This window comes from Panthera pardus, unplaced genomic scaffold, assembly GCF_024362965.1.
Source record: "Panthera pardus isolate Hobbes unplaced genomic scaffold, ASM2436296v1 HiC_scaffold_6, whole genome shotgun sequence".
In the NCBI taxonomy this organism is placed as follows: Eukaryota; Metazoa; Chordata; class Mammalia; order Carnivora; family Felidae; genus Panthera; species Panthera pardus.
In genome coordinates this window covers 55,891,686-55,907,329 of record NW_026526991.1, presented here as the reverse complement: position 1 = coordinate 55,907,329, position 15,644 = coordinate 55,891,686, and the positions used below count along the sequence as shown (strand labels likewise).

Sequence of the window (15,644 nt, the reverse complement as noted above, 5' to 3'; positions counted from 1 at the left end):
TAGGATAGAAGAATCTACATGATATTTGAATTTAGAGCATATGGAAATTGTGGATTGAAATAATTGAATACCTTAAACTACAAATGCTTTATCCTTTGGAAAGTTTGCATTACCTACAAGGGTAAGAACACCTCAATTTGAAAACCACTCTTCTAGAGAGGTTCCAACTTACTGAGTCATACCACTCTTTCCACCATCTAGAATGTTCTCCCTTTTACCCACTGTTCAGTTTTCTTGACTCCTGGAGGCACATTGAAGTGGTCCTCTCTCATAACTGTTTTGAGATCTCCATAATAACAATACAGGATTGCAATTTGCTCTATTTCCTTATATGTCTGAACCACCCTCCTTTACTGAACGCTGAGTTCCTTTAGAATAAGATTCTCCTGCCCCCAAGTTTGGGGTAGATAAGGTCTCTTTATTCCCAGCAACTGAGGAAACACTTAAAATTCCTGGTATATAAACAAAACTGTCTATATGTTTATTGACTGAATAAATGAATTCCAGAACAAGTTACTGAGGCATAGGATTCTCAAACTTTTCTATAAAGAAAACCTAAAAGTCACTTAGCCTAATGGTTCTCAGCAATCATATAATCAAGTGAAGCACAGTCTTTGCTGACAAGAAACAAAAACACTCACTTTTTCCGAGTACCTTTTTGGATGTGAAAATCTGCCTCTCTTTGAAAGTACTATCTCCATGACTGCTCAAGCACAGATGGCTGATTGATAATTGGAGATTTTTAGAGATATGCTTAAGGTTATAGAACCACGACCCTTTTTTTCCCCAGCTTACTAAACAGCAGTGACACTTAATCTTATTTTCTCAGTTTGAAATGAGAAACCAATTATCCATTACAAAATTTTTGGAAAAGCATCCATCTCACTACCTTCCCAACAGTGTGCCCAACATCTAATTTTTGTTGAGTCAATTCTCCTTATTAACTTAAACAGGAATGAACTGTGTATGTTCCAGAATGCTGAAATTCACTTGCATCCTTTTAAAGTTCTCTGCTTTTCCAGCATTCTTTCATACTCATGTTATTTTTAATACTGTAAATAAAATTATAATAAATATGTCATGAGTAATGACTGTTTATACTAAAATAGCAAAATCAACAGAAGGTAGAAAAGCTGAGATAGTACTTTACTTAATAATGAATCTACAGATTGCATGTTTATTGTAGGAAACTACTTTTGATAAGTAATTTACATTGTTTTTTAAGAAATGTAAGGTTCACCATAGTAGTTAGACTTAAAAATCATTTCAAAACAAGATTGGAATCAGTCATGCAAGGAGTTCATAATTTAGCATACTTTAAACTGCAGCTTTTATATGTAAGATATATGAAATATTTTCTTTGAAAATCCTAGGATTAAAAGAACATAAATGTCTGACCAACTTTCATTCCTTAAGTCTCTTTACAATATTCTTATTACGTGGTCATATAGCTTCTGCTTGAACAGTTCAAAGGCAAGTAACTATCTCTCAAAGAATTAAGAATATCTTTTCTATACACAGATCTTCTATAACTTCTGTTGTATCTAATAACCCTCTCAATGTTCTTCAAAAAATGAAAGGAAGCTGTTATTTTTTTTCCTATATCATCTTTATCAGAGCTAAGTATATACATTTTTTTCAACCATTCCTCATTTTATCAGGTGTTCATGTGTGAAAACACTCTCCTCTTCAGGTAATCTGCCTCTATTTTTCTAGCCCAGAGTATTCCATTGGGAGCTTAGTGGAATTTGAAATTGGCCAAATCTGTGTAATGGGTTTTACACCTTTCAGGAGGTTTAGCATCTCTGATCCCATCCACCAAATACTAATAGTGCTCCAAATTCCCATGAAAACAGACATATTCTCTAACACTGCCAAATGTCCCATATGAAGGATAGATTTTGCCTCAGTTAAGAAGTTCTGATAAGCAAAGGACCTGAATAGATGTTTTTCCAAAGAAGACATCAGAGAGCCAACAGATATATGAAAAGGTGCCAAACATCATTAATCATCAGGGAAATGCTAATCAAAAACACAATGAGGTATCACCTCACACCTGTTAGAATGTTTATTATACAAAAGGCAAGAGAAAACAAATGCTGGCAAGGATATGGACAAAAGGGAACCCTTATACACTGTTGGTAAGAATGAAGATCTTTACAGCCATTATAGAAATCAATACAAAGTTCTTTAAAAAATTAAAAGTAGAACTCCCATATGATCTGTCAATCCCACTTCTGAGTATATATCCAAAGGAAATAAAATTACTGTCTTCAGGAGATGTCTGCACTCCCATATTCATTGCAGCATTCTTCACAGTAGCCAGGATATGGAAACAACCCAACTGTCCTTCAATAGCTGAATAAAGACTGTGCGGTATATGTATATATGCAGTGGGATATTGTCCAGCCCTAAAAGAAAGCAAATCCTGTCATTTATGACAATATGGATGAAGCTTGAGAGCATTATACTAACTGATTAAGTCAGAGAAAGACAAATACTGCATGATCTCACATATGTGGAATCTAAAAAATTTGAACTCCTAGAACCAGAGAGTAGAAGAAGAAGGTGGTGTTGCCAGGGGGTGAGGAAAGTGAAGGAAATGAGATGTTGGTGAAATGCGCAAACTTTCCATTATAAAATGAGTAATTCAGGAGACCTAATGTACCACATGGTGACTATAGTTAACAACCATGTAATGTATACCTGAAATTTTCTAAGAAAGTAGATCTCTTATGTTCTTACCCACCCCCCCCCCCCCACACACACACGGTAACTATGAGAGGTGATGGATATGTTAATTAGCTTGACTGTGGTTATTCATAATGTAGGCATATATCAGATCATCATGTTGTACACCTTAAATATATACAATTAAAAACAAGCTCTGATAATGTAGGTGAATTTTGGGGTGGAGTAGTTTAGTTTTTATTTGTTTTTTGGTAGTCACAAGTTCTCTATTACTTGACTAGTAATTGATCATAGCTTTCTATTCTAGTTTTTTAAAAAAAAAAACATCTTTCAATAATGTATGCTAATTTGTTCCTAGAAACCTTCAGACTTATTATTTATTAATCTATGGAAGACATATTTTTGTTTGTTTCTGACAAGTGGGTCTATATTTCCCTGACTCTACTTTTCTCTAACATCTTCTTTGTTCTTTCTTTTTCTCTTAACACTATAATTTAATTACTTCATCAGCAGCTATCAGTGCTTAGAGATACTCCTTATTCTTCCATATTTTTCTCCATAAAAATCTTAATTTTCAGAGATTTGAACCTCATACCTCCCTTCTCTCGGTTTCTCTTCATGACTCTAGTTTTAATTCCATGAGATATACCATTATTCTTCTCTTGAGTTGCCATTTCTTCTCCAAAAATCCACACTTGTCTTCCATTTTGGTCATCTCAGGCTTATTTTGTATTTGTGTAATTTTTCTAATTTCGGTACCAAATATTTTTCTTTAAAAAAGTGGTTTAAAATATCCTAGAAAGAATGTTGGAAATAATATAAAAAGTGAAAGAGTAAGTGTAAATGTCTGGAAATGTGAGTTCAAGCCAAAACCAAAATATGGGAAAGTATATTAAGGAAAAATATTCTGCAAATACCTTCCAAGGTTGCTTCTGGAAACCACTGTTCAGTGCCCATATGTCAGTTTACTCCTCTATCTGTAGGCCTGCATTGCAGGTGTTATTTCCACAGGTAACCTGTGATGCTTTCTGGAACTTGTTGATTCCTCATTCAGAAAGACAAGAATATCATACATCATATATTTACTAAACAGTTGGATTCATTCATTCATTCATTCATTTTTTTAAATGTTTATTTATTTTGAAGGAGAGAGAGAGCATGAGCAGGGGAGGAGCAGAGAAAGAGAGGGAGACAGAATCTGAAGCGGGCTCCAGGCTCTGAGATGTCAGCACAGAGCCCGACTTGGGGGCTTGAACTCACAAGCCATGAGATCATGACCTGAGCTGGAGTCAGACGCTTAACCGACTGAGCCATCCAGGCACCCCTCATTCATTCATTTTAGACTTACTCTGTGAACACTGTTATAGCTGGATCCCACTCATAGAGGTTCTAGAAGATGCCAAAGGATATAAAATGTCTTACTGTGACTTTTAAAAAAAATAATATTGTTCCCTGGATTGATAGTAATGTTACATAAATTAGAACATATATGTCCCATAATTAATAATAAATAATGAGATTTCTGAGGCCATTATTAACATTTTTTTAAAATTTTATTTTGAGTTCATATGTGTGTGTGTATGTGTAAAAGATGGTGGTTATAAAGAGGTTAAAATATAAACCAACCGCAAAGACATATCTAGACAATGTCATATATTTTATCTAAACCCCCGTGAAATTCCAAACACCAAAAAACCCTTGTCAACTTAAAGTTTTTATTTAATTTATGAATGTATGTATTGCCATAAATTTATGACTGCCACTTACTTCAGGAAATCTGTAAAACAAGCTATTAAACGAAATACCCAGTTCTTCAAAGTAAAATTACAGTTTTTCACTTAGGCATGTGATTGAACCAAACTTCTTTTGTTGTAATTACTCTTGGTATTTCCAAATCTATCTTTCATTAGACCACAATATTTAAGGAAAAGTAGTCTTTTTTTGCACGTTTATCTGCTAGGGTGCTTTCAGTTTAAACACTAAATAAATACATTCCTTCATTTAACGAGGATTTAAAATATAGAGTGACCATAAAATGGCATCATTAGGTTCCAAGTCCACTTCATTGTGATGCTCTGTGAAGTTCTCTAGCTTCTGTGTTTCACCTTTTCCTCAGGCCAGCTCTCTTCATGTTTGTAAGATAGCTGCTGTGTTTCAAGGTAACATACATATAGGAGACAACATTTAGTGATTTATTTTTCGTATCTCTCTCTGTCTTTTTTTCTTTTTCTTTTAGAAAGAGAGAGTGGGAGCAGGAGAGGGGCAGAGAAAGAGAAAGAATCTTACGCAGGCTCAACACTCAGCATAGAGCCCCACATGGGGCTTGATCCCACAACACTGGGATCATAACTTAAGCCGAAGACTCAGATGCTCAACTGTCTGAGCCACTCAGGTGCCCCCTCTTTTTATCTCTTTTTAAGAAAAAAACTTTTGGGGTGCCTGGATGACTCCGTCAGTTGAGCATCCAACTCTTGGTTTTGGCTCAGGTCATGATCTCCTAGCTTCATGAGTTCAAGCTCCGCCTTAGGCTCAGTGTTGCTTGGGGTTCCCTCTCTCTTCCTCTCTCTCTGCACCTCCCCCATTTTTGCTGTCTCTGTCTCTCTTGAAATAAATAAATGAACTTAAAAAAAATGAAGAACTTTTCCCAGAAATTGCTAGATTTCCTCTCATGTCTTGGCGGCCAGAATTGTGTCATAAGCCCAGACCTAAATCATTCAATGGAGAAGGGAATGATGTTATCACAACTGGCTCTCTATGTAAATCAGGATTTACTCCTACCTCCATAATTCTCTTAGCATGTGGCTGCACAGTGAAAAGCAGAATCCTGCAGGGAATCCACGTTTTCTCAAAAGAGAAAGCAGGAGAAAATGGATGCAGAGATGCAGAGCTTATAACCAAGAGTATTAGACACAGGAGGACTCACTTAAATATAAGTTATTGTTTCTCTGGTGATGACTATTCCCTAGAATAAGTGGAGAATACAAATTATTATCACTCTGTAGTACTTTATACCAGCACTTATGTAAAAAGTTCACAAAGGACAGTAGGAGCACATTTGCTTGATACTGTGTCTCTTAGGTTCAAAACACACTTACACACAAATACATCTATATATACACTACATATACACTATATATATGCTATATATACACTATATATACACTATATGTAGTGTATGGAGTCAAATATGGTAATAAGTAGTGACAGAGATATTGGGGTAAGTGGACCTCATACCTTTAGTTAGGAATTTTGTATGCATAAAATCAGTCTTCACTCATAAACAAAGGCACTTTAAAGAGAAGAGTTAAAATCAATGGAGCTCATGTACTCATCTCTAAATTGACCTTTAACCTGGCATATGTGTTTCTTGTTTTGTTTCGTTTTACATATCATCTTTAGATGAAAAGAAAAAGGAACCCAGTAGATTAAATACCCTCTTTAAAACCTGTCTGCTGTGATAAATACTGATATCATGTCGAAGTGAGGGTGGCATTATATGACAGTTCTAAAATCAACTTAGAAAATAATTTCATCTAATTAAATTAAAAAATAATTCCTATCTCTTATATGAAATAAATTGTCTTAAGTCTAAGTAAATTATAAATGAGTCACATTATGCCCTTGCCCTCCAAAGAGCTGAAATTCTAGTGACTAATACAAATATGGAAATAAATATCACAAAGTAGAATATTAATACTAACTTGAGAGAAGAACAAAGTAGTTTAGCAGCTAAAAGATTAGAATATATTAGATGGATGCGTTCATGGAATGCATTAGAACCAAGTTATTTAAAGCTAATTTTGAAAAACACATGGAAGGAAATAATATAAAATTTCATAGGACTTCATGCAATATTCTATGTACAGTAAGAATTATGAGGGAAAAATATCCATGAACAGAAACATATTTTAGCACCGTTTAGAAATGGTCATATTGTTTATTAGTTGCCTAAGACAGGTTTGAACCTTCAATTTACAGATTGAATTTTCCTGACTGGTTAAGAGAAATACATATATTTTAAGATACATTATCAATTACATATCCACATTTCAAAACTTCCATTGAGGTTAAACTATTACATTTAATTGAGTATAACAAATTGGAAAAATGTTAGAATCACTTTAAATGTTCTATAGTTAGATGGGGTGCCTGGGTGGCTCAGTCAGTTAGGTATCCAACTCGACTTAGGCTCAAGTCACGATCTCACAGTTTGAGTTCAAACCCCACATTGGGCTCCCCACTGTCAGCTTGGAACTCTGTCTCCCTCTCTCTCTGCCCTTTCCTGCTTGCTTTCTATCTCTGTCTCAAAAAGAAAAGTAAACTTAAATATATATGTATATCTATGTAGTATTATATATATAAATATATCCATATCCGGGTGCCTGGGTCGCTCAATCATTTAAGCATCTGACTTTTTTTCAGGTCATAATCTCATGGTTCATGGGTTCAAGCCCCACATCAAGCCTCTGTGCTGACAGCTCAGAGCTTGGGGCCTGCTTCGGATTCTGTGTCTCCCTCTCTCTCTGCCCCTACTGTGCTCATGCTCTGTTTCTCTCTGTCTCTCAAAAATGAATAAATGTTTTAAAATATTAAAAATTATTAAAAATATATAAATAAATGTTCTATAATTAGATTTCACTGAAATAATTCTGTGAAACTAAATAAATTTTTTAAATAATATGTATATATTTTATTATTTGTTTTAATTTAAATCCAGCTTGCTTAACATATAGTGTAATAATGATTTCAGTAATGGAATTTAATGATTCATCACTTACATATAACACCCAGTGCTCATCCCAAGTGCCCTCCTCAATGCCCACCACCCATGTAGCCCATCCCCACACCCAACACCCCTCCAGCAACCCTCAGTTTGTTCTCTGTATGCAACAGTCTCTTAACGGTTTGTTTCCCTGTTTTTATCTTACTTTTTCTTCCTTTCCCCTATGTTCATCTGTTTCATTTCTTGAATTCCCCATATGAATGAAATCATATATTTTTCTTTCTCTGACTTATTTCACTTAGCATAATACACTCTAGTTCCATCCACGTTGTTGCAAATGGCAAGATTTCATTCTTTTTGATCCCTGAGTAATATTCCATCGTGTGTGTGTGTGTGTGTGTGTGTGTGTGTGTGTGTGTATGGATAAAGAAGATGTGGTGTATGTGTGTGTATATATAGACACACACATACACCACATCTTCTTTATCCATCCATCAGTTGATGGACATTTGGGCTCTTTCCATACTTTGGCTATTGTCAATAGTGCTGCCATAAACATTGGGATGCATGTGTCCCTTCAAATCTTGAATCAGCACTCCTGTATCCTTTGGATAAATACCTAGTAGTGCAATTACTGGGTTGTATGGTAGTTCTATTTTGAAACTAAGTAAACTTTTAAGCTTTAGGGGAAAAGAAGGTATTTAGTAGATGTCAACTACTTTTTATTGTGAGATAGTATTAATAGATTTTTGAGATAGTGTTAATAGTATTAATAATAGTACTTTATGAGATAGTATTATAGATACTATAAAGACTACTATAAATATATTTTATAGATCTTATTAATACTTTAGATAGTATTTTATGAGATAGTATTAATAGATTTTATTTTTTATGAAATATATTTAATAGGAATTGAATTTTTTCTATTATATCAGAATGTCTTAGACTGCAAGCAGGGAAAAATCCAATGCCCATTGGTAAACTAACCAGCACTGAAGCTTTATGATGTTATATCACAAGAAGTCTGGTTTGGTTAATTTATTGGCTCTTTGGTCTAATCAATGGCTTAAATGTCTGTCTCATCTTCAAGAACACTTTACAGTCAAAAGATGACTATGGAACCTCGAGGCATCACATTCTCATGAAAACATACAGAGGCATTTTATTGCTTTATTGCTTTATAAGACTAAAGACATCCTTTCCCAGAAGCCCTCAGAAAATTTTACCCTATATAAATTGCCCCCAGATGCTCATGTGTAAGCCAGTATTTGGTGATGGGAATGGTCCTATCATGATTGGCTTACAGTACTTACGATTCATTCCCCAAGCGTTAAGGCCTGGGGTGTCACAGAAGAGATTAATTATAAAACAAAATCAGGATTCTTTTAGGAAGAATGAAGGGCGTAGACAACCAGCAGTTTCTGCAATATAGTCTTATTTTTTCTGTCTTCTTAAAAATTATTCCAAAGATCAGGGATTATAAAGTATACATTTTGCATAATGTAATATTAAATATAAATTTTTATTTTGAATAAATGAGCATCATACATGTAAAAGAAATGTGATCTCTACTCCCAGGAATAATGATACTTGTGCGAGGCATGCTCTAGAACAGGTAGGTACAGCAGAGGGCTTGAGCAATCCTTCAAAGTTTTCACTCTGCAACTCAGTTTCCTTATATATAAAATGGGAATGAAGAAATCATGCCAACTTTTAGAGAGATTTTAAGGATTCAATGTGATTTTATATGTGAAGAGTTTAGAAACATGCCAAGTCCTCAAGAAAGGTTTTTGGTTTTGTTTGTGTTTTTTTACGGAGCCATTGTGCCAGCCTTAAACAAGTGAAAATGGTTTTCCTGGTTGGGAAGAATGTAACCTGTAAACACCAAGGAAGTGTTCGGCATTTCTGCCAGTGCTCACAGAGAATGTTCGTTTTCAAACACTTTGATTTGTAGTAAAAGGTTTTGAGGTCAGTTTGTTCACTCTCTCACCCCTCCCCCATGCAGAGTGACCATTCCTTTAAACAGCTGTAATGGTGCCAGGTTGGCACGTTCATCCGTTGAAATGGTGAGATGTCTGTCTGAGGAGGTGACATATGCACGGAGACCTGAATGTGAGAAAAAAGAAGCCATTTATATATAAAGGGGAGAACATTTCAAACAGAGGGAACAGCAAATGCAAAGATGAGTTCGCAGACCATGTCACCCTCCAGTACCCTCTGTCCCTGTTATGCATCAAAATACACCTAGCATATTAATCACCCCTTTCTTGATTTCTACAGCTACTCAAACCATACATTCAAAACCCTCATATACTTAAAAATCTAAAATACTAGTTGAATGCTGAATGAATATACTATGACTGCCTTTGGCCGACATAAAAATTCATCTTTTGTAAGAGCCTGAATGAGCTCTAGTAAATCAAACCGGCGCAATTATCATTGAGCAACATGCTAACTGACGATGATTTACCGGCATAACATTTATATCTCCATCCTTTGTAAAGGTAAATGCGATAGCTGCTTCCTAATCATTAGGGACTCTCCCCTCATGTTTTTCACTGACCTTAAGTGAAGTGAATCACTTGGAGAAAGAAAGCAGGGGAATTTTCAATTCCAACTTCAGTGCAGGGATAAATGTCAGGCAAACAAGTAGTTAATGAGGAGGCTCCCACCCTCTGTCCCAATTAAAATAGCAACAGTTTTCTAATTCAAAAAATCTCTTTGAAAAATCTTTCAAATTTAGAAAGTCCATGTCAGTAAGAAAAATACTACAGTAGTAAACACAGATAAATTTCTGTAATTGCAAACAACTTTCTCCCAGCCCTGCTCTAGTGCTTTTTATCATTTGATTTGACAGGATACCACATATACAAATTTGAAATAAAGCAAATGAAAAATAAATTATAGCAGTTTATCATTTCTTCTGTTAGTGTTTATGCTATGCATAAAAATTTTATATAGCTCAAATTGATAGTCAATTCCAATTCATGGTTTTAGATTGATCAAATATATTTTATGAAATGTTCATTATATAACATATTCTCTACATTTTCTCACAGCATTTATCATGTACTCATGCCATATACCAAAGAAATAAAACAAACACTATGAGTTCATGTTTACAGAACAGAATAACAATGCACAAAAGAATAGACCAGCTCCTGTATACGTAGGTCGTACATTTAAAAAATATTTACCGAAAAAAAAATCAGTTGTTTAAATATAACTACATGCAAAACTCAAAATTAGAAGAGATATACTATAGTAGTTGTATTCAGAATCCCCAAGACAACTTTCAGGTTTGATGATTCACTAGAAAAGTTCACAGGACCCAACAATGTCTTTTTCGTGGCTATGATTTGTTATAACGAAAGGATGCCAAACAAAGTCAGGAATAGCAAAAGCCCATGGGTCAAAGTCCAGGAGAAACTAGGTGCAAACTTCCAACAGTCCTCTCCCAATGGAATCACAGAGGATAAGCTGAATCAAGCAACTAGTTGTGACACAAGTGAAGCGTTGTCTACCAGGAAGATCACTGGAGACTCGAAGCTTATGGTTTCTATTGGGTTGCTGGTCACATGGGCATTCTCTGTCGCGCATGACCTAAAGATCCACACTCGGGGTAGGAAAGCAGATGTTTGGCGTAAACCACATCGTGAAACAGTTCAAGCACAGTGAGCCACCTCACCAGTTAGGGAATGGTGGGAACACGTCTGAAATCCAAGTTCCCAGGTGCCAGCCTTGCAGGCAGGCCTTTCTAAGGATGGCAGTCTCATACATGATATGTTAATTCTTTTCTGCACAGTAGTAAAAGGTGTAAGTTTTATAATCAGATGACCTGGGGCTCATATCCACATTCTACCACTTATATTGATGTGTCCTTAAACAAGTTATCTAAACATTTTGCATATATCAGTTTGATCAATTCTTACATTACTGTAATTATCAATTGCCATGAATATCACATGCAATAATTCATGTACAATTCTTAACACACTGCCTGCAAAGAGTAATAATTCAATAAATGTTGATGAATAATGATAGTATATGTGGTGACTAATGTCACAGAGCTTCAAATAGAATATATGAACAAGACTCAAACAAATAAAATAGAGAGTAAATAAGTGTTGCGGTATGTGTGTGGGGGGGGGAGGGGTGACGAACTATAAATGCAACAGTTCTAAGAATGGGCAAACACTGTCTGTAATTTGTAAGAACCCACAAAAACTTCCTTGCCAGAGTATTCTTTTGCTAAGTGTTATGGAGCCATAGTCATTAAAAGACAGAAGTAGCTGACAAAAGTAGCTTTCAGAAAATAAAGAAGGTGAAATATGGGTGACAACATTGTGATCTTTATACTGCTCTCTGAGAAAGTCCTCCTTTACAGCATCACAGCTACCATGAAAGTGACTATTATACTTGACTCTAAAAATCCTGAGATAGTTTGGAAAGCTGGATCAGAAGAAATTAGTGGGTAGATCAGGCTGGTTTGGATACAGTCTGATACTTTCTTGGATTTTTTGGAAGTAAGACAATATTAATAATTCTTACACATCTTTTTTTTAACTACTTGAGAAATAAAACAGTATTTGGATGAGTAATACCTTTGCTCTACTTACATATGGGCTCAGATACAACTCTCAGCAGGTAGAGAATTTTTTTGACATAACTAATGATTAAACATCATGATTACTTAGAAACATATGCTGAGTAAAAACTTCCACACATTGAATTAATAGATAAATGAATGAATTGGCTCAGAATATAATTAGGCCTATGATTCATCAACAAAGGATAACTGTGAGGCTAGTGCATGTTTAACAAAAATTACATGTGATGAGAATTTATTTTCTTAAAACTTTATCTTTCTTGTTAATACAATGAACCAAGCTGTTTGTAGGTTGGAGAAAGAGGTATTGAGTGGCACTGTGTTTTACATCTAATTTTAGATGCCTTCTCAAGCTAATATTAAGCATTTAAAGATTCTTTACAAAATAAGTATAGTTTGTCCTGTATCATAATTTTAATTAGATCCACAACTGTTACAAATAGAAATACTTTATGACATTTTATAAGCATTTAATATGAAGAGGTAAGGAGCTTTGATTATTTCTAAATAAATCAACTTAAAAAGTATATATTTTTAATATATTTTTTATATATTTCTTTTTGCTAGGAAAAGATTATAGATGAATTATGTAAGTATATTCCTTATAGATTATTTTAAGGATTATCACTTAACTAAAGTATATGATTCACAGAAAAATCATTTGTTAAAATCAGAACTCCCATTGCATCTTGACTGATACTATGGTAGAAGCTATAAAGGCCCCTTCCAAAAAAAAAAATGTTAACACCTCTAAATATTTCCTTTATTGGCTACTCTTTTTTTTTAATTTTTTTATTGTTTATTATTTTTGAGAGAGAGAACCGAGGAATCGGAAGCAGGCTCCAGGCTCTGAGCGCTCAGGACAGGGCCCGACGCGGGAGCTCAAACTCACAGGCCATGAGATCATGACCTGAGCTGTAGTTGGCCGCCCAACCAACTGAGCCACCCAGGCGCCCCTTTATTGGCTACTCTTAATCAGTCACAGTTGTGGAGGGAGATGAAAGCCTTTATGTCGTTATCCTAAACTATAGACATAATTATTTACAATGCATTGCAAATTAAGTTGTGATTCATAGCTCTGTTCAAATTTAAATTTATACCGTTTAGGCAAATACATTTGTAAAATGTAATTAGCCCTTGTGTTAGTTATCCAGGCATCACATAGAAAATGGCATATATAATTTCAACGATACTAAGAAAATTGTTTTTAGTCCAAGTAATTGATAAATGCCTTTGAATAGTCTGGTATTTAATCAAAGCACTCATCACAGTTCTTAAAATAACTTGTTGTTAATTTCCTCTGGACTATAATGCATTGATGTTTATAGCTGTGCGTTTATTATTTTATGTTTGGTGTATGTCAACTGGTTTATACTAGAAGCTCAAGAAATATTGCATTGAACTGATTTGAGTTAAAGTGAAGTGAAGTGAATTGGTTAAGTAATTTTAAGAAAAGGAATATACACTAAAGTTCAATACATAATCAAAGCTAATCAATTCAGTTCTCACAAAGGCTATCTGAATTTAGCTATGTGCTTTTTGATGAAAATGCTCATTTCCTAAATCATATGAGTTTTTATCATCTTATAGAAATCTATTCTTTTCACATTATCTTGTACAATTTTCATTGATTTCTCCCCCAACTCTGTTGTTTTTATAGAGCTATCTTTCATATGGCCCTTTCTAGTTTTGCTTTGTTTGGTATTAAATGCAAAATGTGATATTCTGTTTTTGAGTTCTTTTTGTAAAATAATGTGTTTTTACCAATACCATTTCAGAAGATGTGTGGAGTAATATTAGGCCATGAAGTTTTTATTTCAACTTATAGTTAAGGAATAAAAATAATAACTATAGTTCTATGAAAGAATAAGGCTTATTGACAAATGAATCTGAACATATTTCAAATACTATCCACGTAAAAATTCTCAAATGCAGTACAATAGCACTTAGCAAATTTTTAAGTTATAGTATTAACTAAAAATCATTAATTATTTTCTAGGCTAAATATTGGACTGAGAATTCTGACCTAATGTAGTTTTTTCCTCAAAGCAATGGCCCTTGTTATAGATGAAATATGATTTTTAGTTAAGAAGGAAATGTCAAATCAAACCATTTACATGTTGACAGTTCTCATAAAACAGTATAAACTTTCACGGAATCTAAGATGACCTCAATTGTTAGGTTGTACCATTATTTTATGAGATACTGCTAAAAAAATTGCTGTGATTAAAATAAAACAGCTCTTACTATTTAGAGCCTTTATTTTATAACTACCAAAAGAGCTTTTCTAGATGTAAACATAGATGATTTTAATCCTTTTAATCACTCTTGCACATTTTTTATATATACACACACACACATGCATTAGGAAGTGTACATTAAATAAATTGAGTAAGGCATTTCTAAAACTTCTTCCTATTCAGTATATGGCTCTCCTAAATTAGTTTTTGAGTCAGCGTTCTCAGTGTTTGTGTTTCACACGTAAGCTTGTTCTCTTTGCCAGTGAGGCAGCATATCTTACTAGAGAGATCTGCCATTTTCTCCGGTAATTTCATCTCAGCTGCTCTACCTATTCAGTATGTTTTGATGCTGGTACTTTCTTGACATTATCAGAATGTGTCAACAGGAGAATATTTCAGACAATAATCAGGATTCATATTCATATTACTTCTTCAAGTGGTCCTTATATGGTTTGATTGCAATTTGAAATATATGAAATATGAAGAATTGCCATTGTCCAACCAAGCCACAGAATTAACCAAATTCAAGCATGCATAGGCTGTGATAGCTACTTTGCTACCTATGACCACCACCTGTCAAACAGGGATTGTTAAGAGACCTCTAGTGTGAGACATCCTCATTTCTAACATAATAAAATATGAAAACAATTGGTATCTTAGAATCAAAAGAAATTTTTCAAAAAAGGATTTATAAAGAAAATCATACTGTGGTATCATAAAACAATTTTGAGCTCTAATTAAGAGGATATGTATGTGTGTGCCCATAGAATATATTATTCTAGAAAATAAAATGATAAACAAGTGATTTCTATAATCTCTAGATTGTTATATCAATTTGTTTGCATTTATTAAATATTGGGTAGTATAATTATGTCCTGTTGAAAAACTTTTACATCAAAAGTTGAATGATTATGGTCGTAAACTATATGTTAAACACTTAGAATTTATTATTTTGTGTGCTGTCATATATATGGTTAAAGAAAAACAGTCAATCTGATTAGGAAGTATTGAAAAGTCTTCATTATATTCTATGTGAACTAATATTTTTGTTTGATCATTAAAACGTGCTTTCAAAATTAACAAATGTTAAAAAATAAACTGTAAGTAAATGACCCAGCAATTGAATATTTCTTCATTTTCTCTCTACCTCAGGTCCCATAAGTAGTGTTCTGGTGAATAAATATGGTAGCCGACCAGTAGTGATGCTAGGAGGTTTATTATGCTGCTTGGGAATGGTCACAGCCTCTTTTAGTACCAGCGTAATAGAGCTCTACCTCACTGTGGGATTCATTACCGGTAAGTCGTTTTGTTTTCTGCTTATTTTCTTCTTAACACTTCCATTGTTTGCAAAGCTCTGTAAGAAGCATAAACAATAGAA

The 15,644-nt window shown here is 34.1% G+C and overlaps 1 protein-coding gene across 5 annotated transcripts in view; it reads left to right on the top strand.

Moving 5' to 3' along the window:
* The window catches only part of SLC16A7 (solute carrier family 16 member 7), a 188,487-nt gene that overhangs the window by 163,404 nt on the left and 9,439 nt on the right, over positions 1–15,644 (top strand). For all 5 annotated transcript variants that reach the window (XM_019454958.2, XM_019454959.2, XM_019454956.2 and 2 more), the window contains one exon: positions 15,419–15,562. In XM_019454958.2, coding sequence (XP_019310503.2) covers positions 15,419–15,562 — 144 coding nt within the window. The remainder of the gene's footprint in view (positions 1–15,418; positions 15,563–15,644) is intronic.